The following is a 26,694-nucleotide window of genomic DNA, read 5'->3' on the forward strand; positions in this document are numbered from 1 at the left end:
AAATAGAGATTTTAGTGTAACAGTTACAGTGGAAAGCCTGGACGCAGGCTTAAGATTTTCTTAATCTTTTTTGATTTAAAGTATTTCTGTAATTAGTAACCTGCTGTATTATTAAATACTAGGAGATATGTCTATGTTGGCCCAGAAGTCCTTTTTTTGTTGAATAGTCAAATTATTAAGAGTTTGGCAAACTAAAATACTTGTGTGTACAGTCATATTTAAAATTGGAGAAAAACATATGTCAGGAGAATATTTTGAAAGAACATTGTTGTAGCATCATAGTATTACAGTAATGTTTTCATAAGCTGATAATATTTTCCCCATTGCTTTCTTCACAATGACTGCAGTGTCTTTTACTTCCTTATGATGAACACATGATATTTCACACTAAAAAGAAAAAAGTATGAAATAAATTACAGTGTTAAACTCATAGTTAAGGATGCACTATAAACACTGATGAAGCAAAGGGCATAAAGAAAATACAGTGCTGCTGTTGAGCTGTTACTCTATGTAAAAATAAAAAGGAAAAATGAAGCTTTGATTTGCTTCATAAACAGCAAAATGAGACAATAGTTTCTTGTTGCAGGTTCTTTGTAGTGTTAATTTCAATAGTATGTCTTTTCAGGAAACAGTTGAAGTATTTTTGAAACATCCATCTGTAAAAGATGACTCAGATCTTGAGGGAAGAACATCCTTCATGTGGGCAGCTGGCAAAGGCAGTGATGATGTCATTAGGACTATGCTGACTTTAAAATTGGATATTGATATCAATATGACAGACAAATACGCTGGCACAGGTAAGATGCTTTACATTAATGAGCCACTAGATGTTTCCAGTTAGTGTGATTTCCACTGAATGAAAAAGTGTTAGAAGCTGTATTAATCTTTTCTTGGATGTGTACTTTAATCCTGAAAATATATCTGCATTGGTTTAATTGCGTGAGTCACTTCTTTGCCTTATTGTGGGAAAGAAACAATCTTTTCTGTGAAGACTGGACCAGTTCATTTGAAACACGGCAAGAAGAAATGTACTGCTATGCAGCTATTTAGTTAGATCTGTAATCCTGGGAAAGGAAGAGCTGTTCTGTATTTTGAAGAGTAAAATGAAACAATTTTGTAAAAGGCTCTCCCTTAAAATGCCTGTTAAAAAATTAGTCAGTAAATTAATATTTTGAAACAGTACAGAGCAAACTAACCAATGAAGTGGCTAAATTATCATAATGAAAATTCTAAGTACCATAGTTATTTGTAAAGGTAGTGTAATAAAGATTATAGGTATTCCACTTCTGTTGTCCAAACAAGGTTAAACTTGATATCCCACAAGTTTATTATCCCATTATCTACCTGAAGCAAAAGATAGGTATGCAACAGTGTTTCAGAATTCAAGCATGCAAGTAATGAAATTCAAAATATCCTATAGCAACTATGAATTTATTTCCTTTAATGAAAAATAAGAATTTGTGCTAAACATATTGTACCTAGGTGGTACTTTCAACAAAAATAGAATAACAGTTCTGACAGAGTGACAGGTGTTGAAGGGTATATGCATCCAACAGTGTTGGAAATACAAGTAAAAGTAGTGGAGCTGTATAGTGTGCTGGTGAAATCTGAATCAAAAAAAAAAAAAAAAAGGAGTATGTGGATATATTGGGCATAAATTGGAGGGGCTTGGTAGCAGAGGGCTGCAGAGGTATTTTGTGTGAGAAGAGGTCATTAATTACCCTATGCTAGTCTCAGCCAGGTCACAAATTTAAAATACAAAAATGTATACATATGTATAGTAAGTAGTAAAATGATAGCCAAGCTGGTAGTCAGAGCACACACCCATGACAATACAATAGAGTAGAGGGCATTTCTCCTAAATAGAAAACTATGTTATTTTAAACAAACAAGAATGTGTATTGCAGTGTTTGTTTATATAAATTTCAATATATTTGTTTTAAAGTATACTCAAGCATTATCTTTTGGCTGCACACAGACACAAACTAGTCTAAGCTGCATGCTTAGATTTAGGGAACTTTCCGTGTAGGTCTGTCCCAACCAAGAAACAAAGATAGGAGCTTTTCTCTTTTCAGATCACACTTTGAATAGCATATAAATGATAATTAAATGCAATATCTTGCGTGGTTCAGAATTTGTATGATAGCATGTATGAATATTACTTTCTTATTAAAAAAACTGAAAATTTTTATTTTCTTTGGTGGCATTGGTATTTGGTCTTTTCACAAAAAGCCAAATACAGTCAGCATAATATTCTATTTACATATCTAATTTCTTGCTTTCCTTACAAATTAACACACGAAATATCAGTCTTTCCAAGTTATGATAGTTTGTAATTTTTGAGTTTAGGAAATAGTGCGACAAATAAAATCTCAGTGTTCATGTTTGATGACTTTACAAACTACATATGCTGCAGTTTAATCTTGTTTCATCTTTTATAACTCACCTGTATTTGCTTCTTCCTGACAGTTCCCTTTTAAATACCTCACAGTATTTTTTTCAAACCTTAAGGTGCCGTAACGTTGCAGTCACTGTGCAAACCTTCTTAAAAAGGGTTTTCTTTGTGGACAGTAATCACATACTTTGTTTCTGAAACTACTCAGGTGTGGATTTCATGCTTGAATAATTCAGGTGGTTGGGTTTATTATCTTTCAGTCTTAAACTTTTCATAGCAGTGATGTGTAATCACCTTGTACTCTTGATTTTCTTGTAGGGCTTTTAATCCAAGGAAATGAATGGATTTTCCATTTACTCGAAATTGCCATTGTGTAGAACGCACTAATAGTCTTAAAGTGGGGAACTATGCTGTTCGTTGCTTGCTGTCGAGCAATCTGAACTTTACCATTGTGCAAGCATGTGCAGTAGCATGGGCTTTATTGTAGTGAGCAGTAAACTTAAAAGGAAGCCCACTAGTAAATCACTCTCTGATTTCAGACCTGGGTGTTTTTTTTCCGAAAGGTTCTTAATCATTCCCAAGTTTTGGTGAGGGGAAAAGTGGCATGGTATTCTAACAAAAAAACTGCACTAATAGAAAATAACATACATGCCACTGTGCCTGGGATACAGTTGCTGAGGAGAGTTCGTGTTTTTCTGACTTTTGTGTGCGACTGCTAAGCTCAGTTATAATGTTGCGTTAACGCAGCCTTTTGCATTTACTTAAAAAGAGCAAGCTCTCCATTCAGCTTTGCTAGAACATCGAGACTGTCTGTATTGTGTAGGAGAATGACACCAAGGGAAAGGAATTTCCCTCTTCTCAGAGATCAGCGCTGCAGGAGCATTACAGGGGCAGCTTTATAGCTCTGCCGTCACTGCGTACAATGGAGAGGGCTCTGTCTGTCGGCTGAACAAAGGGCCTATTGTGACCAGCTGGCCGAAGAATCTCTTCAGTCACCGTGACTCCATCACAGAAAATTTGGCTTACAAGAAAATATTGAGCACAAAGTGCGAAACATGATGCCTGCGTCAGAATGAGTGATAGGGGAGAAGAACTGGCCAAGCTGACACAGCAGCTCTTTTTCTATTGTATTGTTACACACACCCCATGTGTCATCTGATGGAGTGGTTTACTGCCTTTGGTTTCATAAAAATGCAGTACAAACCCCAGAACCTAGAGTTTACTGTGAGGTCAGGCCCTGAAAACTAGACCCATTCAAATACGAAGCAGTGGGGATCTCATTCTTGTCAAATTTCTGCTGATAGCCACCCACTTGCATAGCTACTGCAGATCTCGCTGCTTACAGGTACTTTTTGTGAGTGCCCCTGTGCTGCTTAGCTGCAACAGTTAAACATCAGTGTCATCTTAAAGGCATGATTCCAATTACTAAGGCAGCACTTCTCGTAGTGTCTCTGCCTGTAACCCCAGTTCTTGTAGGAAGTGCCTCATTTGTCTGTATCACAATTGAGTTACTGTCACTAATTTTGAGAATGCGTGTTTTAAGGCAACAGACTTCAGCTGGATTTGATTCATGGACACTGTGAACAACCTGTGCATCTTAGTAGTGCCTGTGTAACACGTTGTGCTAGGTTACTGTTTCATAAACTGTGTGAAGCTGGTACCAGTGGTGAACAGCAGCAGGCAAATACAAAAAGCCTGACGGTTTTAATATTCTGGCTATGGTTCAAGAAGCATTTCCCTCTAGCATTGCACTTTGTGATGTGCCTTTCTGTGTAATGCTTCTGCCCGATGCTGACCCTGCCTGGTTTAAGATTAAACAAGTAGACACCTAGGTACTGTTTACAGCCCCTCATTTCCCTTGCTTGAGCAGAGTGAATTCTCACTAAGGATGAATATTTGTGAAATTTCACGGGGACACATGAATTCACTTTACTAAATGCACATTTACAATTGAACTGTTTTGTATTTTCATTCTAAATTATTTTGATTTTGTCATCTGTGAAATATTCCTACATGTAAGGCAGTATGAGAATGTAGGTTTATCTGATTCGATTGCTGACTATAGGAAATAATCCAAAGCATTTTGAAATCAAACAGTAAGTGAAATCACCAAATATGTATCCTCCATTGGTTTGAAATCACATTGCATGTGTAGTTCTTTCCTTCAGGAAGAGCTGTGAACTGGTTGGACTGGCATTTCAACATTTTCCTGAATTGCAGCTGATGGTACCCACAGGATGCTGTGTTAGGCAACAGCAACTTCAGTTATAGGGTACTACATCTTTACTTCCTGAGGTCTAAAGTAGCTCAGTGTTATTTGTTGGTTTAGATTCACTGAAGTCTGCATATATTCAAATATGTGAGGGCAAAATACCCTATAGAACAGCAGAAGTCTGCAGAATCAACTTGCATAGTTTTCATACAACTGAGCTTCATAGATTATAAGAATGAGACAAAATGCAGTATCTGGTCTTTCCACCATCTTTTTCCTGAAGAAAACAGGGAGCTGCAGATACCATGCAAGATGTGATGGCCTTGCTACATAATTTTGTGTAAAATTTTCTCCAAGTAATTCTGAAAAAAAAAAAAAAAAGGCAGGGGAAGGGGCAACAGCTAGGTAGTTATCTGGAGTTAGTTTTTATTGAAACAGCTTTCCTTATTTCAAAGAAATATAAAAGGTATTTTCAGGAAGAAATTATTGAAGAAATAATGAAAGCTTTCTTTCACTGGCAATGGGCAGTTTCATCTCCATCGGGATGATGTAAGAAATGTCACAAAACAGAAGCAGAAGTAGATCATGTTATACAAGTCCTCAGCATAAGCCAGTCTTGGTGGTGTTAAGGTGAAAATTCCTATTTGTACAAGTTAGAAATCCGCTTCAGAGCTAACAGTTTTTATGCTTGTGTGGGAAGCAAATGTGGTTAGTGATCACTTGCTTTGATTCTTCAGTTTCTTGTGGTTGAAGAACAACTTTTCCATGAAAAGGTTGAAATTAATTTTTGTTTTGACGTTCTAACTCATGATATTGTGATACCTTTTCCTTACTACTTTGTTCTCTTAGCGTTACATGCTGCTGCCCTTTCTGGCCATGTCAGCACAGTGAAATTGCTGTTGGAGTATAACGCACAGGTAGATGCTTTGGATGTCATGAAACATACGCCGCTTTTCCGAGCCTGTGAGATGGGACACAAAGAAGTGATACAAACACTCATTAGAGGTCAGCTATTACAAATTTGCAAACCTGTTCAGAGTTCTGGTGGTGCTTTCTGTGGGACTGGGAAATAAACAGCATAGCTGAGCAAGAGGCGAGGTGGAAAATTACTTTCCTAAAGCACATTTTGTCTGTAAGTACCCTTTGTGGAACAGCGCTAGTAAATGTAAAAGGTTATCAGAATGTTGTGAAAAATGGCTAGAAGTGTTAAATATAATACTTTAAAAACTGGGATAGTTCTTTTCACAGCTCTTTTCGCAGGCCTTTTAAGTATGTTCTAGTCTCTCAAACTGCCTCTTCCCCCAGTAAGTCATTCGTTTTCTTTTTTTTTTTCCTTCACTAAGTAAAACCAAATTAAACTTTCTTCTATTTTGTGAGAAAGCAGTTTTAAGGTTCTTTGACAATTGTGTTCGTTTTTTTACTATTTAAATGAATCTTTATTTTTTAATGAAGGTAGCAGGTAGCTATCAAAAATCCTAAATCATTAATATTTTCCTCTGGTTGGTTTTTTATGTGCAGTATTTTATTTGTAGACAGAAATAAGATTTTAACAATACACAAAATTTTAGATAACTGTAAAAACTGCTGAAGTGTAAGAAGTATGGTGAAAGAACAGTAGTATCTTAGATGCAAAATTCTGTCCTTTTAGCTTCACAAGTAAGCTTCACTTAGCTTTGCAAGTAGTTGGAGCTCCTACTTGAAATACCGCATTTATGGACAGTTGAAGTATCCAGGCTAACAAGTTGCAAGTTTTCCGTCAACCAGCCTTTCTTACTGAAAAGCATGCTTCTCTCTGTGATCTGCTGGGTATATTTTAACCTACTGTTAAGCTCTTTCTCCCACCCTCTGAGCCACTTAGCTTTTGTAGATGCAAGAAGCTTGGTTATCATAATCTGAGTTATGCTTAATTAAATATTTTATGATATCGACATTCATTGTTGCTGGGGTTTTCTTTGTACAGAGCTTTTACACCTTACAGGAGCACATAGAGAAATTAATTATCTGCATAAAAGAGTCTTAGCATGCTTGAATTAAAAAAAAAATAAGCTTTTTTCAAAAGTCGTTTTTACAATGAATATTTTATCTTGTCTGCTTTAGAGATCTAAAAAGAGATTTAATCTGAGGTCTAATTTTCAAAAGTGATTTTGTTGTTAAGAAATAAAAATTTCACTGCAGATTAATAGGCCTGAAACAAACAAAGGCTAGGTTTTTCAAGGGCATTTGACAAATCTGGAGATTCTAAAGCATCTGAGGGGACACTCAGAAGCTTGTAAAAGTTAGATGCCTGACCCTCACTGAAACTATTTCATTCCCAGTTAATTTTGATTTAGATTTTAGGATTTTAGCAACAAAGTTGAAGTTACTTTCAGAAATATTTATCTGAATTTTCAGTTTACCAAATAATTTCTAGTTGACCATAACCTTTTTCCTTTCTTTTCTTTACATTCAAAATTATTTTCTGTTTATGTTCAGAAATATATTTGTTGTTACAGGAGGAGCAAGGGTAGATTTGGTTGACCAAGATGGCCATTCACCCCTTCACTGGGCAGCCCTGGGAGGAAATGCTGATGTGTGCCAAATCTTGATAGAAAATAAAATCAACCCTAATGTGCAAGATTATGCAGGTAGAACACCTTTGCAGTGTGCTGCTTATGGAGGTTACATTAACTGTATGGTAGTGTTACTGGAAAACAACGCAGATCCAAATATTCAGGATAAAGAGGTATGTTGTTCTTCACTGAGCTATTAACTTTAGAATAATCATAAATCAAAACATTTTCCTTCAAGATCATTCCCTTTTCTGGGACATAGAAGCATTTCTGCTATCATGAAGGGAAATGCATCCTGATGTAATTTTCCCTGTGTCTTCTCTTCTGAAACCTTGAATGAAAAGTAGTATTTCAATATGCAGCAAGAATTGAAGATTTGCATTTTTCCATATCACTTGACTTTTCCTTATCAAAGTGTGATCTTATGAGGAGTCATATTAATAATCAAATTTCTTCTGTTCTTCCTTATTAACAGCTAACATGAGAATGTGAATTTATAGTCTGTTATGTGTTTCTTCAGCATGCAGATAGAGCAAATAAGATATTGCAAGTGAGATTGCACAAGAACTGCTTCATTTTCTTACCTACATAAGTATCCACATATGTATCACTCTTCCAGGTGAAAAAAAAAAAAGAACACTGATGAGTTTTTATGTTCTTTTGTGCCATTATTCGAGCAGTAAGTGAAATTAGGAGCCAAAATAATTGTGCAACATATAACAGATTTCCTTGTTATATGAGATAATTTCTCAGAAGTCAGTAGAACTTCATCAGTCAAAAGAATTTCACCCCATTTATTAAACTTTTCTGTAGCTGTTCGTTGTACAGCATGGATAATTCCAGGTAATGGAAAAGTGGGTTTTATTATGTGTTCTATAGAGCATGCTGGGGAGATTTTCCAGCCTGCTTCCAGCTCTGTGTGGCATCCGCTTGAGTACAGCTGAACACATCAGCTCCCCTCTATTTCACACAGAGACATTGCAGCGTGCTTTTCAGCCCTTGGGGTTCAGGGAGGTGGCTTGCTAGCACTGAACTCACAAAGTCTTCGTGGTTTTCTGTGGTTCCCAGCCTCTTCGTATTCCCTACGTTTTGGAGTTCAGAAAAGCGAGATGCAGACAGGGGGCATGACCTGGAAGTGAAGTGAAATATGTGTTTTGTTGGTATTAACAGAACTTGGGGTATTCGTATTGTGGTTCTGTGATCCCAGTCCCAATACTGGTCATATATGAGCTGGCTATATAGAGTGCAGCTTGAGAGCTGGACTTCTCCACCATGTGAGGGAAACTAGACTTCTGAACTCGGGCTTGTTTTGAAAGCACAGCTGGAGTCTGCCTGGGCTGATACGTTTTCCTCAAACTTCATCTGATTTTGAATTCTGTAGTAATTCTTTCAGTCTTACCACAGTGTCTTGGAGCAGCCTAGAAAACAGTCTGACCTACAACAGCCGATGAGAGCTGCTTCAGACCTGGGTGGTATAGCTGCAAAGAAAGCAATTCTAGAGCTAGTCTCCTAATGCTGGTTTTCAACCGCTTTAGGTAAAAAAGCACTAGTGTTGTAATCTTGTTTTTTTTTTTTTTTAAAAAAAAGTTACTTAATTTTAAAGTGCTCTATTCTTTTATTTTAACAAGGAGGTTTGTTTATAAGAATTAGTTTGTCCTTCATGTCCATAAAAGCATGAATTACAGTATGATTTACAACTTTTATTGTGGCACGATAGAGTTCAGGGATAATATTTATTTTTGTGCTGTTCTATTGTTTGCAGGGAAGAACTGCTTTGCACTGGCTCTGTAACAATGGCTACCTTGATGCTATAAAGTTGCTGCTTGGTTTTGATGCTTTTCCTAATCATATGGAGAACAGCGAGGAGAGGTATTGCTTGTCTGAATGCATTAGTTTGTAATTTAGCAAAAGTGCTACCTACTGATTTCAATATTAAGTGTTCAGGCGTTGCCAGAGAATTGTGATCTTGTATCTAAAAGGAGTGCTGTAATCTTGAGCTTCAGTGTAAGCAGCTTTTCTAATGTGAAAAATCTCTTCTTTAAGTAAGACATTGCAAATTCAACTGTTTATACTTCTGAACCTTGAACTTACAGAGATTTCTGCAAGTATTTATTCATTCTAGTCTTGTTTGAAATACTAAAAATCTTTTTCATGTATATGAAATTGACAGTGGATATGTACAGATAAAGGATAAAAAGACATTTCTGCTGCTGTTGGATTAGACTGGAATTTTTCTTTTCTGTTTGGTAGAATACAGTGAGAAGAAAGAAAATGGGAGAAATGCAATGTTAGGTTTTAAAATAGTGATTACACATTACCTGGTGGTTAACTGTATTCTAAAGGCCTATTTAAAAAAAAAAAATCCTCCTATAATCATAAAGAGACAGTACATTTGCATCTCTTTTCTTTGTCTTTCATTGACATATAAATAATAGTTTTTTAAATGTGATTTGGGTTGTGGAGCTTGAATTAGTCACCTGACTGTGAAGATAATTACTATTAGCAGAAATTTATAATGCCTTTTCTAGAGTAGATGACCTCCTTATAATTATAAATAAAATTATGATCACTGTGCCATATAAATTTGAATATTTCAACATTTTAAATAACTTACAGACTTTAAATCCCCATATTTTAGTGCTAAATTGGAGATTTCCATACTTATCCCAGTTTTTAATTGCTTTCTTCCCCTATTATTTCTCTATTGTTCTCTACTCCAAACCACTCAGATCTCTCTTCCTTTTCTGTTCTCATTTTTTATTGAGAAACACAAATGAAAGTATAATTAGTTCCTAAGTAGTGCCAATGCTCTCTTTAGTGATTTTTGATAGAAAATTAAATAAACAGTTGTAATTAAATTACTGGTAATAAGTAAGATTAAAAGCCACTGTTTTGCCAGAAAGGAGGCTGCTATTTTCCTTAGTTTTTAGAAGTGTACTAATGATGCTCAAATGTCAGAAAAAGACCTTGGGTGTGGTTTTACTATAGCCATTCAGTTAGTATCTCTTCTGTTCCCCTCTGGCATTAATGTATGTTCTTATGTATAAACCTAGATTACTCAAAATATAACTAGCAGTATTCCATATGTCAGCCCCTAGGCACTGGTCCATGTGCAGAACTATGCAGATCCCCAATATTTCTAGATTAATCAGCCTTTAAATATAATTCTCATAGATAGGTAGATAGCTATAAATCACACAATTGCTTCTTAATAAACATCTACAAAGCTTGTTTTACTGTTAAGAGATTGGAAGTTTGGAAAGTGGAAAACCTGAGTGTTGTAAGAAAGTAAAAATAATCTTATGAATATGGTTCATCTGTTTGGATGAAATTATTTTTTAATCAGTAACATTTTCACCAAATAGTATTTTTTTTTCAAATACGCATAGAAAGAAGCTTCCTTTCTTTGCTTTCTTAAAGTGCAATATGAGATACCAGTTCAACATTCAAACATAGTGATTAAAACTAAATAGGTTTGTGAAAAGATGGAGCTGAGATTGCATGTGGGATTTTAAGCTGTCCACTTGCTTGCGGATATGTGATCAGGTGCTAGTCTGGAGTGTGATAGATTTTTTGCTCTTTGCAAATTTATTTCATAATCCAACTTGATGTCCTGGGTATGTATAACATGATCACATGATGCCAGGCTAGCTGCTGCTCAACCAGCTTCACGCTGAATTACATATAACACACGATGGCTCATGTCCTTTTTGCATGTTATCCTGTGAAGCCAACTTGATTTAAAAGCTGACTTCTTCAAAAAGAAAATTTTTAACAGACCTTGAGCTGACAGAGCAGAGTAATGGCTGGTTGTGAGGAGTGTGTGTGAGCGGCTTTGAATGAGTAGTGTCCAGTCATACAAACCCCTATTCAGATTTGATTTGAGTGATTTTTTTTTACTTCCACAGATAGGTCTAATGGAGTTATAGAAGCCACGTTTAAAAATACCGGTCTTCATGACTGGGATCTGTAATATAATACATTGTCTTGGTACATACATACTGAAGGCATAAAGTTTACTTTAGTAGCTTTATGTTTTTAATGAAAATATTCAAAATCAGGTATACTTTAAAAATGCAGTTTTCTGAAATGAGGTCCCTTCTGAAGTTTCCATTCCTGGGTTATCAAAAATCTGTATCTCTTCAAACGCTATCAGCAACGCACCTTGGCATACACATTTTCTTGTTATGTCGTTGTCTTTATTCCTGCAGACACTTCAGTTCAGATACTGTTAATCCTTCCATCAGATCATTGCTGCATGGCAAGTCCAATTGTGCTTTCTGTCTGTTTTTCTTTGCTTACCAGCATTGCGTCCTAGCAAGTTACCATCAAGAAGAGCCCTAATTTTCACAAACACATGCATTGACATTTGCTATTTGATCGTCTTCTATTATATGGTCTTGATTATAGTTTGTGACTGATAATTTTCAGTCACTGAATGTCTTTGTCCAATGTTTCAGTGCTGGTGAGGGAGGTATGTAAATTTTGCTCCTTTATTGATAATGGAAAATTTGGGAATTATTTTTAAAAGGGCTTAGGCATCTTTGACACCATTAAAAAGCAAAACCATTTAACATTTATTGATTTATATTTAATAATAAATAAAATAGTTAATATTTCTAGCACCTGTGTCCATTTGAAAACAGACTTAAGTCTTCCTAATGCGTAAAAAAAAATAAAATATCTATATTATCCCTTGGTGTGGGCATAATCCTGCTGCTTCATCAGTCAAACTGTTCTCAGTCATTGTTATAGAAACTAAGCCAGATTTGACAGTAAATATCTAGAACTTAAATTCGTATGGAAGTAACACAAAAGAAAGTTTTAATTTGCTTTTTATTTAAGTTGTATTCCTATATGAGAATCCCAACACCTTTTTAAGATTGCTTACCTGAAGCAGTTAATTCTATTCATAGGGCTTTGGAGGATTTTGATCCAATGCTTCATATAGTCTGCCCCCTCCCCCCCTTAATTAGGAGACTAAAATAAGCCTTAAACATAGTGTGTATGATGTGTAGTCATGGTGTGTAGAATGAATAAGGCAGGGAAATAATGTTAAAAAATTAGTAAAACAGCCTACTGAAAACAGTGTTTAATCTGTCTTCAAACTAGAAGTTGCCGTCTTATGAAATGCGGATGAAGTAAATGCACGTTATGATTAGAATTCTAGTTTAATGATAATTATTGTCGGCTTGGGTTTGGGGTTGTTGGTTTGGTTTGTGTTTTTTTCAGATATACTCCACTTGATTATGCCTTGCTTGGTGAACACCACGAAGTGATTCAGTTCATGTTAGAACATGGGGCTCTGTCTATAGCTGCCATACAGGACATTGCTGCTTTCAAAATTCAGGCTGTCTACAAAGGATACAAAGTTAGAAAGGCTTTTCAAGAGAGGAAGAATCTTTTAATGAAGCACGAACAGCTGAGAAAAGATGCTGCTGCCAAGTAAGTCTGAGGCTGGAAATGCAAATAGACATCTGTCCTAAGTTTGTATCAGTGTATGATTTTATGTGTAACTCGTCATCATTTATTTTTCCTTTTGGTAAAACGCATGAAACTGTAGGAAGCATCATGGATTTTTTTTTTCTATACACCTGTAGATGAAAATTATTTTCCAGATAATCCCAAATTAAATAACAAGCTTTATGTAATATACAAGAATAAGGCAAAATATCAAAAGCTGAGAAACTAGCATGTTAGCATCCATGAATCGTTACCTGGTATTCTGTATAATGATAAAAAGACTTGGAAAACATTTGTCATTCTAAGGTAATGGAAATAATTATTGAACTATCAAGTCTGTGTATCAGTTTTGAAAAGAGAATAATAAATAGGTGAAGAAAAGAAGGAAAATAAACCCCAAAACAAAATGGGAAAATACTGGTTTGATAAGGCTTAACCCGCCCTGTGAAACAGTAAGTTGTGCTTTTCTAGCAAACTGAACTCCTGGATTTTATTTGCAACTTCTCTCTTGGCAGTATCATTCTCTGCACTTACATTTTCTGCTCTTGAATTAGAGTTACCATAAAATCATGATATTAGATTTTAGATAATGAACATATGGAATTCAAATAGTTATTTGTAAGATGTGTAGGTTCTGAATTTCTATCCTATTTAAATGAGGTAATGGTAGCAAAGTGGTGAAGTTCTAAAATGCTTGCTTGGGCCTTATCTTTAAGATTCATAATATGAAGAAGAATAAACTAGCAGCTCGTTTCTTACAAAGAAATCTGATTCTGAAATGAACAAATGTAAGTCAGAAAAGATTTCTGCATGATTTTGTGGTAATATTTCTGTTAGAAGAGGTCATATGAATAGACACACAATGTAATTTACTGCATCTAGGGATATTCTTGTTGCATCTGTGTATCATAGACAAAGTCACCTGCACTGTGCTCTATTTCAAATTAGATAGTTTGATGTTCTGCATAACTGTCAAGTCTGATCTTCGTTGGGTTTGATTGCTACTACTATACTGGTGAATAATTGTTAACGCCCAGTAAGAACCAAAGCTAGAAATGTCAGATAACTTAATTTCTTGCTCACACCTTTAGATCCTAAAGTTGCAACTTGCAGACCTCCTACAATTTGCTTTTTCTGCTTAAGTCGGTAGAAGTCAAACCCATGCATCGAGAAGCTGCCTTTGAAAATATCCTGAATATCTTGGATACTTCTTTTTAGTTTGGAGAACTCTGCTTCTTGCTGTGTGGTCACAACTGAGTTTACCATTTTTTATTCTTTGTGATGACAGTCATTTTTAGAAGAATCTGTGATACCCCATCTAGAAGATTAAATGAAAAAGGATTGCCTCATGGAAATTTGGGGATGTTTTTATAATTGTTTGTCTTTGTAAGTTTCTGATGCGCTTTCTGAAACCTACTAAGCTGTAGTTGATTTGTTTGAAAACAATAGAAACAAAGTCTGTGTACAAAATACCATAAAAACAGAATTAAAATACAATTGGAGTGTACAAGCAAATCAAGTTGTCACATAACAAATTTTATTTAATTGCAATTTTATGATCTGTAATAAACTGGAGGGGACATTATGTTGTCATCATTCTGTGTACCCATCTGTGCATTCCACAGCTAAAATTGGCCAGAGTGTTGCTACGTGCAAAAAACTAATATCCCTACTGATGTTTAAAAAATCTGCTCTCCAGATAAAAGTAGACATTATGTGGGAATCCAGAATGCTGGTGAATTCTTAGGTTGAACAGCCCCCCACCCCCACCCCCCAACTATTTCAGTGCATGTATTTAAAACTTGCTTTGTAATACGTTATTTTAGAGAGTCACACTAACATAAATCATTCCTAAGACTGCATGTTTTAATTAGTCTGTTCTTTTTCTTTTTTTTTTTTTTTTTTTTTTTTTTTTAGTTTTTTTCCTTAACAAAAAGTCAACCGGTACCTCATACCTGTATTATTTTCTGGTAAAGCTACATTCACAGTGTTCAGTACCTGTAACACATTTCTATACAAACATATTCTCCCATCTTGAACAAACCTGTATAAAAGAAATGGTAATCTATAAAATTAAGATTGATGCAGGCCAAAACAATGTACACGCTATTATGTCATTGAGCAAGGAGACATATCAGAAGACCAATTTTGGGTAACGGAGCTCAAATGCAAAAAGGCAGTATACAGGAGGTGGAAGCAGGGATGGGCTGCAAAGGAAGAGTGTAAAAATGTTGCTTGGGCATGTGGGGGTGGTATCAGAAAAGCCAAAACTCAAATGGAGTTGAGGTTTTCAAGGGATGTCACAGATAATGAGGTACGAGGTACGCTTCTGCCTCTACATTAATAGTAGAAGGCTGAGCAAGGAAAATGTGGGCCTGTTGCTGAATGGTGACGTAGTGACAACAGACAGGTGTGGCAAAGTACTCAACGCTGCCTTTTCCTCAGTCTTTACCAAGAAGGTCTCCCATGCCTCTGTGCTTAGCATGATTCAAGGAGGGGGGGACTGCCAGCTGTGAATGAGGATTAAGTCAGGGATCACTTGAGAGAACTCAGCCCAGAAATGTCCATGGGACCAGATGGGTTGCATCCAACAGTGCTGAGAACTAACTGATGTCCTTAAAGGGCCACTTTCCAACATCCTTAAAGGTCATAGAGGCCAGGGAAGGTCCTTAATGATTGGAGGAAAGCAAATGTTACACACAACTTGGAAAAGGGCCAAAGGAACAATCTGGGGAACTGCAGACTGGTTGGCCTCACTTTGGTCCTACGGAAACTTGCTTCAACATAAGTTGAAACAAGAGAGATCTTGACTGGAAATAAAGAGAAATTTTTTCACCCTTGGGACAGTTGAGCAGTGGAACAGGTTGCCCAAAGAAGTGGTACAGTCTCCATCCTTAAAGATTTTCAAGACCCAACTGAGCAACCCAGTCTGTCCTACAGTTGACCCTTTTCTGAGCATAACGTTGGCCTTGATGACTTCCTGAGATCCCTTCCAATATGTCTTGCCTTATGATCCTATGATCTTTTGGAAGAGTGCAATGTTGATGCAATATATGAGCACTGAACATTTTAACAGCCGTAAATGTGTCAATATAATAGGTGTTTTTCTTCAGGGGGAGTGAAAGTAACTGGTTATTAATGGGTGGGATGGAGAGAAGCAGTGCTTTAGGAGGGCAGCACAGAGGCAGGCGGGGAAGGAGGCATTTAAAAACCAGTCAGACTACATGCAGGTAAACTGATGGACTTTAAAATCTTTTTTACAAAGAGGCTTTTGTATTTTTTACAAAACCAGGTCTTTAGAAAAATAATACTTTAGGGTTTAAAGCATATTTTGAGAAAACTGATGTCCAGTGTATGCCGTTTTGTAAAAGGGCTGTGGAACTCATTCATCACTGGTTGACCATCCATTTGAATTTCTCAGAAGTAAGTTCCTGAATCCATACTTCTGTTTTCACTAAGTCTTCTGGATTTCATTCCGACCAGTTGGAGGAAGCTTGATTGTGAAGGTGGATATGAAAGGGAAATGGATGAAAATGAGTTAAGACTAAGTAACTTGTGATATTTAGGAAGAGAGGAACAACAAGAAATTAAATCAGCTCAATTAAACAGCCTTCAATAGAGTTAGGAAAACGTTCTAGCGGCAAGACAGTACATGTAGATCACGAGGTTCTTCAAAAAACTGGTAGTAAGGCCCACATGCTGAGAAGAGATGGGTAGTGTAGCAAGAGAGAGAATGGTGAGCTCTTCAGCAACCTGAAAAGGAAAAGCATGTGGTGAGAATTTGGTGCAATTATAAAACTGAAGGTAGTAATATTAACATACAATGATAAAATTAAACAAGCTGAGGTGCAAAATAAGAACAACTAGCAAGGGATATGAGGTATCACAATAAATCATTGTAAACGTACACATTGTAAAAGGAAGAGCAAAGAGAGTTGGTCCGCAAGTGATGTGAAGAAGGCTGAGGTTTTTCCTTCAGTCTTTCTTAAATTTCAAATGATGTCCATTAGCAAATGGAATTCACACAATAACAAAGGGCAGCAATGCAGGCTAAAATACTAAAACAACAGTTTAGAGACTAATTGGATGAGTGAGGTGCTTTCACATCATCTTAGCCTGACAAAATTAATCCTGAGGTGTTTAGAAAACTGGGAGATGTAATCTTAAAATGGTTACCCCTAAAAACTTTAGAAGGAATGTGAGGAGAACCTTCTTTACTCTGAGGGTGACAGCGCACTGGAACAGGCTGCCCAGAGAGGTTGTGCAGTCTCCTTCTCTGGAGATACTCAAAACCAACCTGGATGTGATTCTGTGCAACCTGCTCTGGGTGAACCTGCTTTAGCAGGGGGTTGGGCTAGATGGTCCCCAGAGGTCCTTTCCTGTGAGCTTTGAAATCTCTTCCATTTATTATTTCTTCAGTTTAATCTGATCAATTAGCACACAAGACCTTTTTTAAAAAAATCCCATTTTACTACTACTTAGTTTCTGGTCCTCTGTCATTTCAGTAACTTTACAGTTGGTATGTTGCTGAAGTTAATGTTTTGAGTTAATCTGCACGCCCAAAGAGTGCAGGCCGTTCTGGCTTGATTCTGTATCACACAACCCATCTCACACTTAATACCCTGAGTGGAGAATACTAGTAATAGGCTGCTCGATTCTTGTAAAGAAAAGAAAATGACTATTCTGTGAATAGTAAGATCTGATTTATCAGCTCAAACAGCAGAGTAACGGCAGTGAGACCCATACTGTATGCAACCGCATAGTCCGATTGTGGAATGCCAATATTATTTGAAACTAGCCACTTTTTTTTCTGTTGCAGAGGGAATACTGAACCTCAAGCTGCCAAGAGTGTATTTTTTAGGTCAATTAGCAGCTTTTCAGGTGCAAAGTTCAGTCAGCTTCTTCTGCAAAGCGTACTTGATAAGATAGCACTGACAGATAAAGTTAAGGCTTCTCTCTGGCAGCCTCCTCTGAAATGACATATACTGGCATTGATATGACTCACAGGAACTGATGATGGCATGCTGCATAACTAACTTGTCATATGCTGTGCTGTGAGCTAACGTGTCAACAGTCTGCAAACTATGTTGTAGCATTGGAAGCAAGTTAAAATACCAGACAGCTACATGATAATGACATTTACCACCTGTCCATTCCAACAGGAAAAGTGTCACTTCATCTTACAACCAGTGCTTAATTTATAAAAACAAATTCAGTAGTAGGTAGGTATGTAATGTTTGCTATTGGGTGTATTCTGCTTTGTAGGAAAAAGAATGTAAAAGCTAAAGTGCAATGATATCTCACTTTATTTCAAAACAGGCTGCAAAACTTTATTCCACAGATGCGCCTTTCATAACCTTGTCCAAAATTCTCTTTTCTATCTATGCTATTTAAGAGATGCATGACTTCTTTCGCTTTTGAAAACGAAGCATCATGATTGTCATGGCATACTATGTGTACACATTTTTAGTTCACATCTCATATTTATCATTTGTATAATGTATAATCTATTTATGTAAAATATATTAATTATCTAGTAATGATAAATACATAGCAGAATATTAGTACCAATAGCTAGTTTGAAGTTGGTTTATAATTCTCTGTAATAATTATGACACAGGCAAGCATGAAAAATAATTGTCAAAGATACAACATCTTTAATAAGAGTTTCCTATTTTCAAATACAGTTCATTGCATTACTACTTGTGTTAAAGCATTGTTCATCACAAATTTGAAGCATAGTTATTAGTATCATATTTCTTGTCTTTTGACACCTCTTTAAAATCCTCCTTTGAATTTTTGTTTATAAAAAAATAAATGTCATTGTTTTCAATAAGGGAGTATTGTAAAATCAGTTTAAACTCCCACAAACTGAACGGGCAGCTGGCTGATAAGGACTTAACCTTCTTTAGGCTGTAGCTGCAAGTCAGTTGTTACTTTGGATCAAGCCAAGATACTTCAGTGCAGTAGGTCTCCCTTTCTTTTGGGGCAGCGTCAGGATTCTGGAAGGGCATGTGTTGAAGTTAGATACACGCTCCCAAGATTTTGTCTTTGGAATTCTTACAGTATTGACTATGATTACAGGAAACGTGAAGAGGAAAGTAAGAGAAAAGCCAAGCTACAGAAAGGGATGCAGAGCGTGGAACAAAATAGGTTTCAAGTACAACAGAATCCTACAAATCAAGAGAAGACTACCAGCATCTCGCAGTCACCTAATAAATCAATTGATACACAGAATAAGAGACCTCTGTCCCTCAGTGCTTCACAGATTCAACCAAGGAGAAACAGTAGAGGTTCACCTAAAGCTTTTCACAACAAAGTTACACCAAGGGAGAGTTGCCTGTCAGGAGACCCTCAGAGTGAAGGTCATAAAATCAGGCAAGGTCTGTAATGTTTTTTAATTGTCTTGATTATTCTTTTTGTCCATGTCTGGGGGTGGTTTATATATGGGAACTGTTTATCTTTCTATCATTCCTTATTCTTTCATTATTCAAACAATTCATATAGGATAGGGTTAGATATAGATTCTTTTACTGCATGTGTTCTATCAAAATACCAGTATGTACAGTGTCTGTAAAAATACCTAAAATATGTGAGAACTGGTTGTTGGAATTTGATCTATTAGTTTCACTGTTTGGAGAAAATGAGATTAAAGATACTTGGCGTATCTGTGGGCTATCTGAAGAATGTTAATGGAGAAATGGTAACTCTTGGTTTTAAGCAAGGTTAAAATGAGGATAAAATTGTTCTAAGTGACATCCCTACCATACAAAGGGAACTGTTCAGGCAGCTTTGTTCTCCCTGACAAGGGTTCTCCTGTGCTTTGTCTCTGAAGTCCTCTTGTTGAGAACACTAGGATATTTTTTGAGAAGTGAGACTGTTTTTAGAAATCATACTATGAAAGTGTGTGATAGCTCCTTCTGTTACTTTTCTTGCCCTGCTGCACTCTTTTATTGTCTGTAAATGTATCATCAGTTTATTATTATTTCTTGCCCACTCCTATATTAGTTTTGCAAAATAAACATTTTAATAACGTTTTGATCAGTTCTGACTTCAGCCGGTTATTTGAGCCCATGGCTCAAATCTTTCAAAACTGGTAATGTTAAATCATCTTTGTTATCATTAGAAGCAAAAATTGGATAAGTAGTTTGTTTAAGGTAAGTTGCAAGAACTCCTCAGATGTAAAAATATTGCTAATCCTTCTGGATGCTCTGCTAATCAGAATATTTCAATAATGCGAAAGAAAAGAAAGTCAAAGAGCTGTTCCTGCTGAGTCTTTTTACTATATTTCTTTAGCTTTTACATGGAAATGTCTTGGTAACAAAATACTTGACTATATTGTCATAGTACAAGCAGACATATATATCTTAGCCCAAGATATACTATGATAGCTAGGTAATGATAAACAGAGGTGTTAAAAATGCTAGCGAGCTTTACCTGCATGTGTTTTAACTTTGTATTAATCAAAATATTCAGATGACAAAGTAAAACATGTGAGAATAATCAGAAACAGTGGTTGCCAAATGAAAAATGGATAGTTGTCATGAACATAATGAGGAGAAATTGATAAATATGGAAAAATGGGAAAGGAGAAAGAAAGATGTGGGGAGGATTGCAGTAGTGAAGTGGGGAGAAAAGAATGAGAAGGACAAAGAAACTGTGAAAGAGAAACAAGTGACCTTTTCTTTTACTGACTCCAGCATCCATCCTTAGCCAAAATCTTCCATTGGTTATGACAGTGGGAACTGCATTGCATCAGTCAGACTACCACTGTTACTTGGAAGAAATACAATGGTTTTGCACTGAGAGAATGACTTAGGGAAGTAGGTAGTAGGTAGTCCGTGGGAAACATGCGTTATAGAGTCAAACTGACTACAGAGGACAGGGCTGAATTTTCCAAATTTTCTGCAGAGGATTCTGATTTGATACTTGTATTTGAAAAAATGCATTTATGTTCAGTTATCTGCATTACCCTTCACAGTAATGTAGGGAATTCAAACCAGGAGCAAATGCCAGCAGCATGTAGCTTGGACTTTAGGCTGAAGGCTTCCATGAAGTTGGAGATATCCTTACGTAGCTATGCCAGAATAATTTTTCCATGTTGATGGTTCTTCAAGTAAAATTTTATAATCATGTAGGCTGTTGCCTGGAGATACTTTGCTTTTCAATGTATATTTAAAAGCAGAATATAATTTCTGTAAAAGATAGTATTTTAATTTTAAATAGGCAATTCTTTGTTATTGTTTATTATCTGTCTTCACCATGAGTGTTGAACACAAAAGAACAGAACTGTTCATTCAAGGTTATTCTGAAAATATGTAACAAGTCTACTTCTTCTACAGTGAGATCAGTTTACCTTCAGAGATTGTAAAGAAAGACTCCTCTTGCTCAATTCAAAAAGCCTGTGCTTGAAATAAAACATATGCCATTTTCAGGCATGTATTCTTTTTTTACTATTGAAAAGGTGCCAGGAAAGTTGATGCAGCAAGGATCAGATCATGAAGTTCTTTAATCAGTTCTCTTGAGGTGTTTTAATTAGGCCTCTCGTGACCAAAACTTGAATGAAATTCATTGGATGTTTTCTTGGAATTAAATATAAATTTAGATCCTGTGTCCTGTGAAAACTGTGATTTAGTTGATGGGTCTTTTCTGATCTGTTCTCCACAGAGAAATCCTCTTTCCTATGTATGTTATCTCATTTGCCTTGACTGTAAAACAGATTAGTTCTTTTTGTGCTCTGTACTTGTTATTGCTTGGTCTTCCTATCTAAGAAAGTTTATTTCAGCCTCAAAAGATGAGATTGTATACTCAAATTATGGTTTTTTTCTGCTATCCAGTTACCCAGTTGCTCAGATGGGGAAGTTTGCACATACTACTTAAATGTCTTCTGGTTGAAGCAAAAAAACGTTCTACATGCTGTATGTGCAAACCAGGTAGTAGGTTTTGGTGAGTTCAGAATGACAAGGCCTTTTTTAAAAAGCCGTATTCTTTTTCCGTGTTGAAAGATCAAAATAGTGTTGTGACGGTGGTGGAAATTTTGGATGTTTGAACTGACTGTCAGCCCTATACCATTTTTATTGATGGCAATAGCAATTTTTTACTTGGCTTCATTGGGAATGGGATTATGCCCATAGAAATCTTGGCATCAGAAGGCACGTTTTTTTTAGTTGTCTGTTCTCCTGGTATAATGCAAGAGAGAGAGAATTTCCTTCTCCATTCTGGGAGATTAAAATAATATCTCAAAATAAATACAAAATCGTTAATTAAATGAATAATAGATTAAAATAAAAGATTTCCCACCCACCCCACCCCCCATCCCAGTACATGCAGGGCTTTCTACCTATATGAGAATCATCTATAAGTTAAGAGTAGCCTCTCAGCCCATACTGACCTGTCCCTGTCATAAATCTCTATTGGAGATATCATTGGTTATGATCATTAGTGTCTTCTGTATAATCTGTTAATGTGCCATATTGTGTTATCCAGTGAAAAGAATATCCTGTAAAAGCATTAGTGACTAAAAATATAGCGTGTTTCACCAGGTTGTGGATGATTTAGAAGATATTTCTGTGATTCCAGTATATCAAAAGAGCTCTTTTCTCTTCCTCCTCTTACCTACCCTCTGACACCCTGTCTGTTGATTACATTTCATCCTGTCTAGTCTTATTTTCTCATTCTCTTGTTAGTTTCCAAACAAAATGGAAGTGAATGGTAGATGGGAGATTTTCAGTTTTGCATTCCAGTCTGGCTGCTAAGTTATCCTCACAAGAGTGTTCAGATGCAGTTATCATACAGCAGCAAGGGAGAAACGGAAAGGACTTGATAGTTTCATTTAGGATGTCAAGGAAAGTACTGAGTAGCCAAGCACTCTGTGTTTCCTGGGTCAGTGGATTACCCTGTCACCATGCGCCAGGATGCAGGGTAGCTAGAGCAAAAGTTTAGCAAATGAACTTGAAATGAGCAAGTGTGTTTATGGGGCTGCATTCCTGCACCACATGGCGAGCTGGTTTCTTTGAAGAACACCAGTATATTCAGGTAGGTGAAGAAATAGTTTCTCCTTGTAAACTTCTTTTTAGGCATCTAACTCAAATGTGATGTGAGAAAGAAAAATACTTGTAGAACAATGAGCAGATAAAGAAGTTTGGCTGTACTGTTACAGGCAATCATGTCCACTTCTGATTCTTTCTGCTTATATATATATTTTTTTATTTAAGTAAATACTAGTGTTGCCTTAAAGGTAACTGAGCAAATAAATTACAGACATAAACTATGTGTTGCTGGATCAGTGACTGAATGTTAGTTTCCATTTCTCTGTCCAAAGATTCATTGAAGAAACACATCAAACCCAAGTCAAGTTGTGTCCATTTCCATTGTGGCAAAGCAAAAGAGGGAACAAAAGTGGAAGTGAAACATCAGGTTGCGGCTGCTGCAGAGCTGGATGGAGAAAAGCACAAGGAGCACACTGTCGAGGCAATGGGTACTTGTGCTCGGAGGAGCAGAAGGCATACTTCTTCTGCTTGTAGAGCTGCTAGCGTTGGGGAAAAAATAAGGGATCCAAGTCAGTCTTCATCTGGCAACGGGGACCATTGTGAAGGGACGGCTGTGTTCTTCTGCAATGTCAGTTGTACCGGTGGAATTGCAAGAAGCTCAAAGCAGTGTGAAGCTTCTTCCAAAGGCAAAAGGCATCAGCAGAAATCCAGAAATAAAGAGGTACACGATGAGCGATGTTCACCAGCCGGCTCTAGTAGACCAGGAAGTGCCAAAACAGTATTTGTAAGCACCAGAAACGACAGCATGCGTGCTGTAGAACAGACTAGCAAAGTAGGAAATAACGAATTAGCAAAAAAGGCCTCCCCTTTATTGTCTGCTGAGGCAGAACCTACCAGAACTGTGCCAAGAAACCCAGCAGCATGCTCTCCTCCTGATGACAGTTTGAACTTGGAAAAAACAGGCGTAATTGGATCCAGGAATGCAGATGATCAATTATGTTCTGTCACATGGCAAAGTACAAATATTGAACTAATCCCTTTAGAGATTCGAATGCAGATTATAGAAAAAGAAAGAAAAAGAAAAGAGCTGTTTCGGAAGAAGAACTATGCTGCTACAGTCATACAGAGGACGTGGAGAAGGTAAGACTACTTGTTTCAGTAGCTAGAGAAGAGTGAAATACAAGAAGATGTAAATTAAATTAGGCTTGTTGGCAATGTGCTTTATTTTTTCCTTTTGCATACAACATTACAGCATTACATTACTGTGCTAAATCAGAAATTTAATAATCTTTCACCGAACAAGTAGCAGTGGGTTCCAGTTGCCTAGAATTACGTAAGTTCATTAAAAGTGCAAGGTAAGTGATGACTTTTAATAATAGGAGAAGTTATTAAACTTCTATTTCAGGCACTGATATTTCTTTAGAGAGGTGCAGATCAAGATTTGCCTAAGCCTAGAGTTCACTGCTGTCATGTTCATCAGCCAACTTGCACGTGTAGAGATACAGGGTTTTTCCTGAAAAGGTTTTTATAGCCAGAGCATTCACCACCATTTACCGACTCACTTGAAATTGTATTCTGACCTGACTTTTGGCTGGATAACCAAACCACAAGTGGTTTGGAAGCTTTGGAAGTTCATTGCCAAAACTTGAAGCTACCCTGAATAACCTGACAGAGCAGGAACAGCCGCCTTACAGAAGAGGCAGGCAGGAGAGTGTGAGATGTCCCCGTGTTGCTTTCCACAGCATTGTCCTGCTTTGATGAACGCGTGCGTTTCAGGCTCAGAAGTAGTCATTCATGTTGTACATTCCCCTTAATATTTAATTTATCAAAATCGACAAGAAGAGTATGGCAACTGTAGATAAAGCATATAATATGTAAATAACTTGTATTTCCTATTTTTATTGACAATTTCTTCAGGTTTTATGTGGATGCAGAAAACTATAAATTGCTGATTGTTAGTAATAACCGATCTTTCCAGGTCTCTCACTAGTTGACCAGTTTCATATATGGTTTAATATTTCTTAGTATTCAATTAAAGAAAAAATAACAAGGAAGTTCCTTTGAGAGCTCAACTCTCACGCCCTATGGTATGGTTCAGTAGTGAGGCAAAAATTGTTCCCCCGACTAAACTGTAGGGAAGGGAGCAGCTGGTGGATGTCTGGGAGTGTGCAGAGGGCAGTACCCACCTTTATAGTAGTCCCTGGGAAACCTGCAGGTTTCCTGCAACAGCAGGATCAGATCTTAATACCCAACTGCCTGCAGAAGAAATGCTGAGTCACTGGTAGACCTCCTTTCTTCTGGGTCATGCTGGAAGCTTTGGTTCCTTCGCAGAGAAATTCGGAGAGGCTGTTTCTTCCCCCTGCTGTGCTAAGAGCTAAGTACAAGTTGTCTTCCCGACGCAGGGCAGCGTCTGCATCCAACCTGCTCTGCCTCAGCATGGAGCAGAGGGGAGCCCGCAGCAGCTGGAGCATCGGGGTCTGCTCTTTATCGCCACATCCAGCAGCAGGAGGCAGCCAGCCTGGGATGTTCAGCTACTCCAGTAACGTGTCCTCTGGGCCTTGTCAAGCAAGCAAGGCCAGGACAAAACGTTGAGAGGGAAAGTACTGAATACTTACCGTACAAACCTGCTGTTTTGACAAGGTCTTTTCACCTAGTACCATGTAGCTCTGAAAAGCTAGAAGAGAGGCATGAGGTTGTGGTGCCTGCTTTCAGTAGGGCTTCCAGGCTTAAAAAAATCCTCTTTCTCAATTTTGCAAGGTGGAGTGTTACCTGTGTTCTCTATGGTACGAAAGACCAGGGAGCTGAAAGACAAGTATTACTCAATGCTTGTTTGTAGAGTTTTAAGAACTGGTATTTCTCTCATTGCTTTTTATAGTTAACTTACAAAGTCCAAAGAAGTCTTGTCTTTCTGAGACAGAGCTGACACTGCCCATTACTAGGGAAGGGACACCAGACCAGACACCCCATGGTCCAAGCCAGTAGTCCATTTGTTCCTAAACTGAAATGTGGCCAATTAAACATTTGTGTTGGCTCAGCAAATACTTCTGTTTGCCCCAGCTCTTTTACTGATCAGTCTAAGTATTTCCAAGCATGAGGTTGGATTTACAGTCCAGTAATATTCCAGGTTATCTCTTCACTGTTGGAATATAAAAGTTACACTGGCTTTTGAAAGTACATTCCTATTCCTATGAAAAGTTAAAATTCTGGAACATAGTATTTTTAATTCATTTCCGAGACCTTTTGAGTAAAAATGCTGGGGGGGTTGGTACAGTGTCACCTATTTCTGTACTTCTGTTGTCTTTGCTCTCTGTTTTCTATTTATGCATCCAACTCTGGCGTGCCCAGCACAGGAAAGACATGGACCTGTTGTATGGGTCCAGAGGAGGGCCGCAAAAATGGTCAGAGGGCTGGAAGATCTTTCCTACGAAGAAAGGCAGAGAGCACTGGGGTTGTTCAGCCTGGAGAAGAGGAGGCTCTGAGGAGACCTGATTGTGGCCTTCCAGTAATTATAGGAGGCTTATAAGCAAGATGGAGAAAGACTTTTTACCAATGTCTGTAGTGACAGGACAAGGGGGAACCGTTTTAAACTGACAGAGGGTAGGGTTAGGTTGGATGTAAGGAGAAAGATTTTTGTGATGAGGGTGGTGAGACGCTGGACCATGTTGCCCAGGGAAGTCGTGGATGCCCCATCCCTGCAAGTGTTCAAGGCCAGGTTGGATGGGGCTTTGAGCAACCTGATGTAGTGGAAGGTGTCCCTGCCAATGGCAGGGGGCTTGGATGAGGTAGTCTTCACAGGTCCCTTCCACCCCAAACCATTCTGCGATTCCATGTCGTATTCCTCATACCCACACTGAACTGCAAAGCAAAGCAGCCGCTTGTTTTCCTGTGATACGCCACCTCTGCCATCAGCTCTCTGTGCTGTTTCCAAACACCATGTAAGCAGCTCAGTTCTGCCAATGTCCTTGGCATTCTTTTCTAATGTAGATCCCAAATTTTTGTCCTATATGTCCATATCCTTTTAGATACCAACAGCTAAAGTCAGGAGCAGGGTAAGGCAGTATATCTGTAAGTGATACTATTGCTTCT

At 37.3% G+C, this 26,694-nt stretch overlaps 1 protein-coding gene across 12 annotated transcripts in view; it reads left to right on the top strand.

Annotated features, from left to right (window-relative positions):
- INVS (inversin) overlaps window positions 1–26,694 on the top strand; it is a 99,075-nt gene that overhangs the window by 63,511 nt on the left and 8,870 nt on the right. For all 12 annotated transcript variants that reach the window (XM_080378567.1, XM_080378568.1, XM_080378569.1 and 9 more), the window contains 7 exons: window positions 626–797; window positions 5,457–5,612; window positions 7,100–7,329; window positions 8,919–9,025; window positions 12,389–12,601; window positions 18,704–19,002; window positions 22,941–23,748. In XM_080378567.1, coding sequence (XP_080234693.1) covers window positions 626–797; window positions 5,457–5,612; window positions 7,100–7,329; window positions 8,919–9,025; window positions 12,389–12,601; window positions 18,704–19,002; window positions 22,941–23,748 — 1,985 coding nt within the window. The remainder of the gene's footprint in view (window positions 1–625; window positions 798–5,456; window positions 5,613–7,099; window positions 7,330–8,918; window positions 9,026–12,388; window positions 12,602–18,703; window positions 19,003–22,940; window positions 23,749–26,694) is intronic.

The sequence above is a fragment of the Falco punctatus genome, assembly GCF_963210335.1.
Source record: "Falco punctatus genome assembly, chromosome: 3".
Lineage (NCBI taxonomy): Eukaryota > Metazoa > Chordata > Aves > Falconiformes > Falconidae > Falco > Falco punctatus.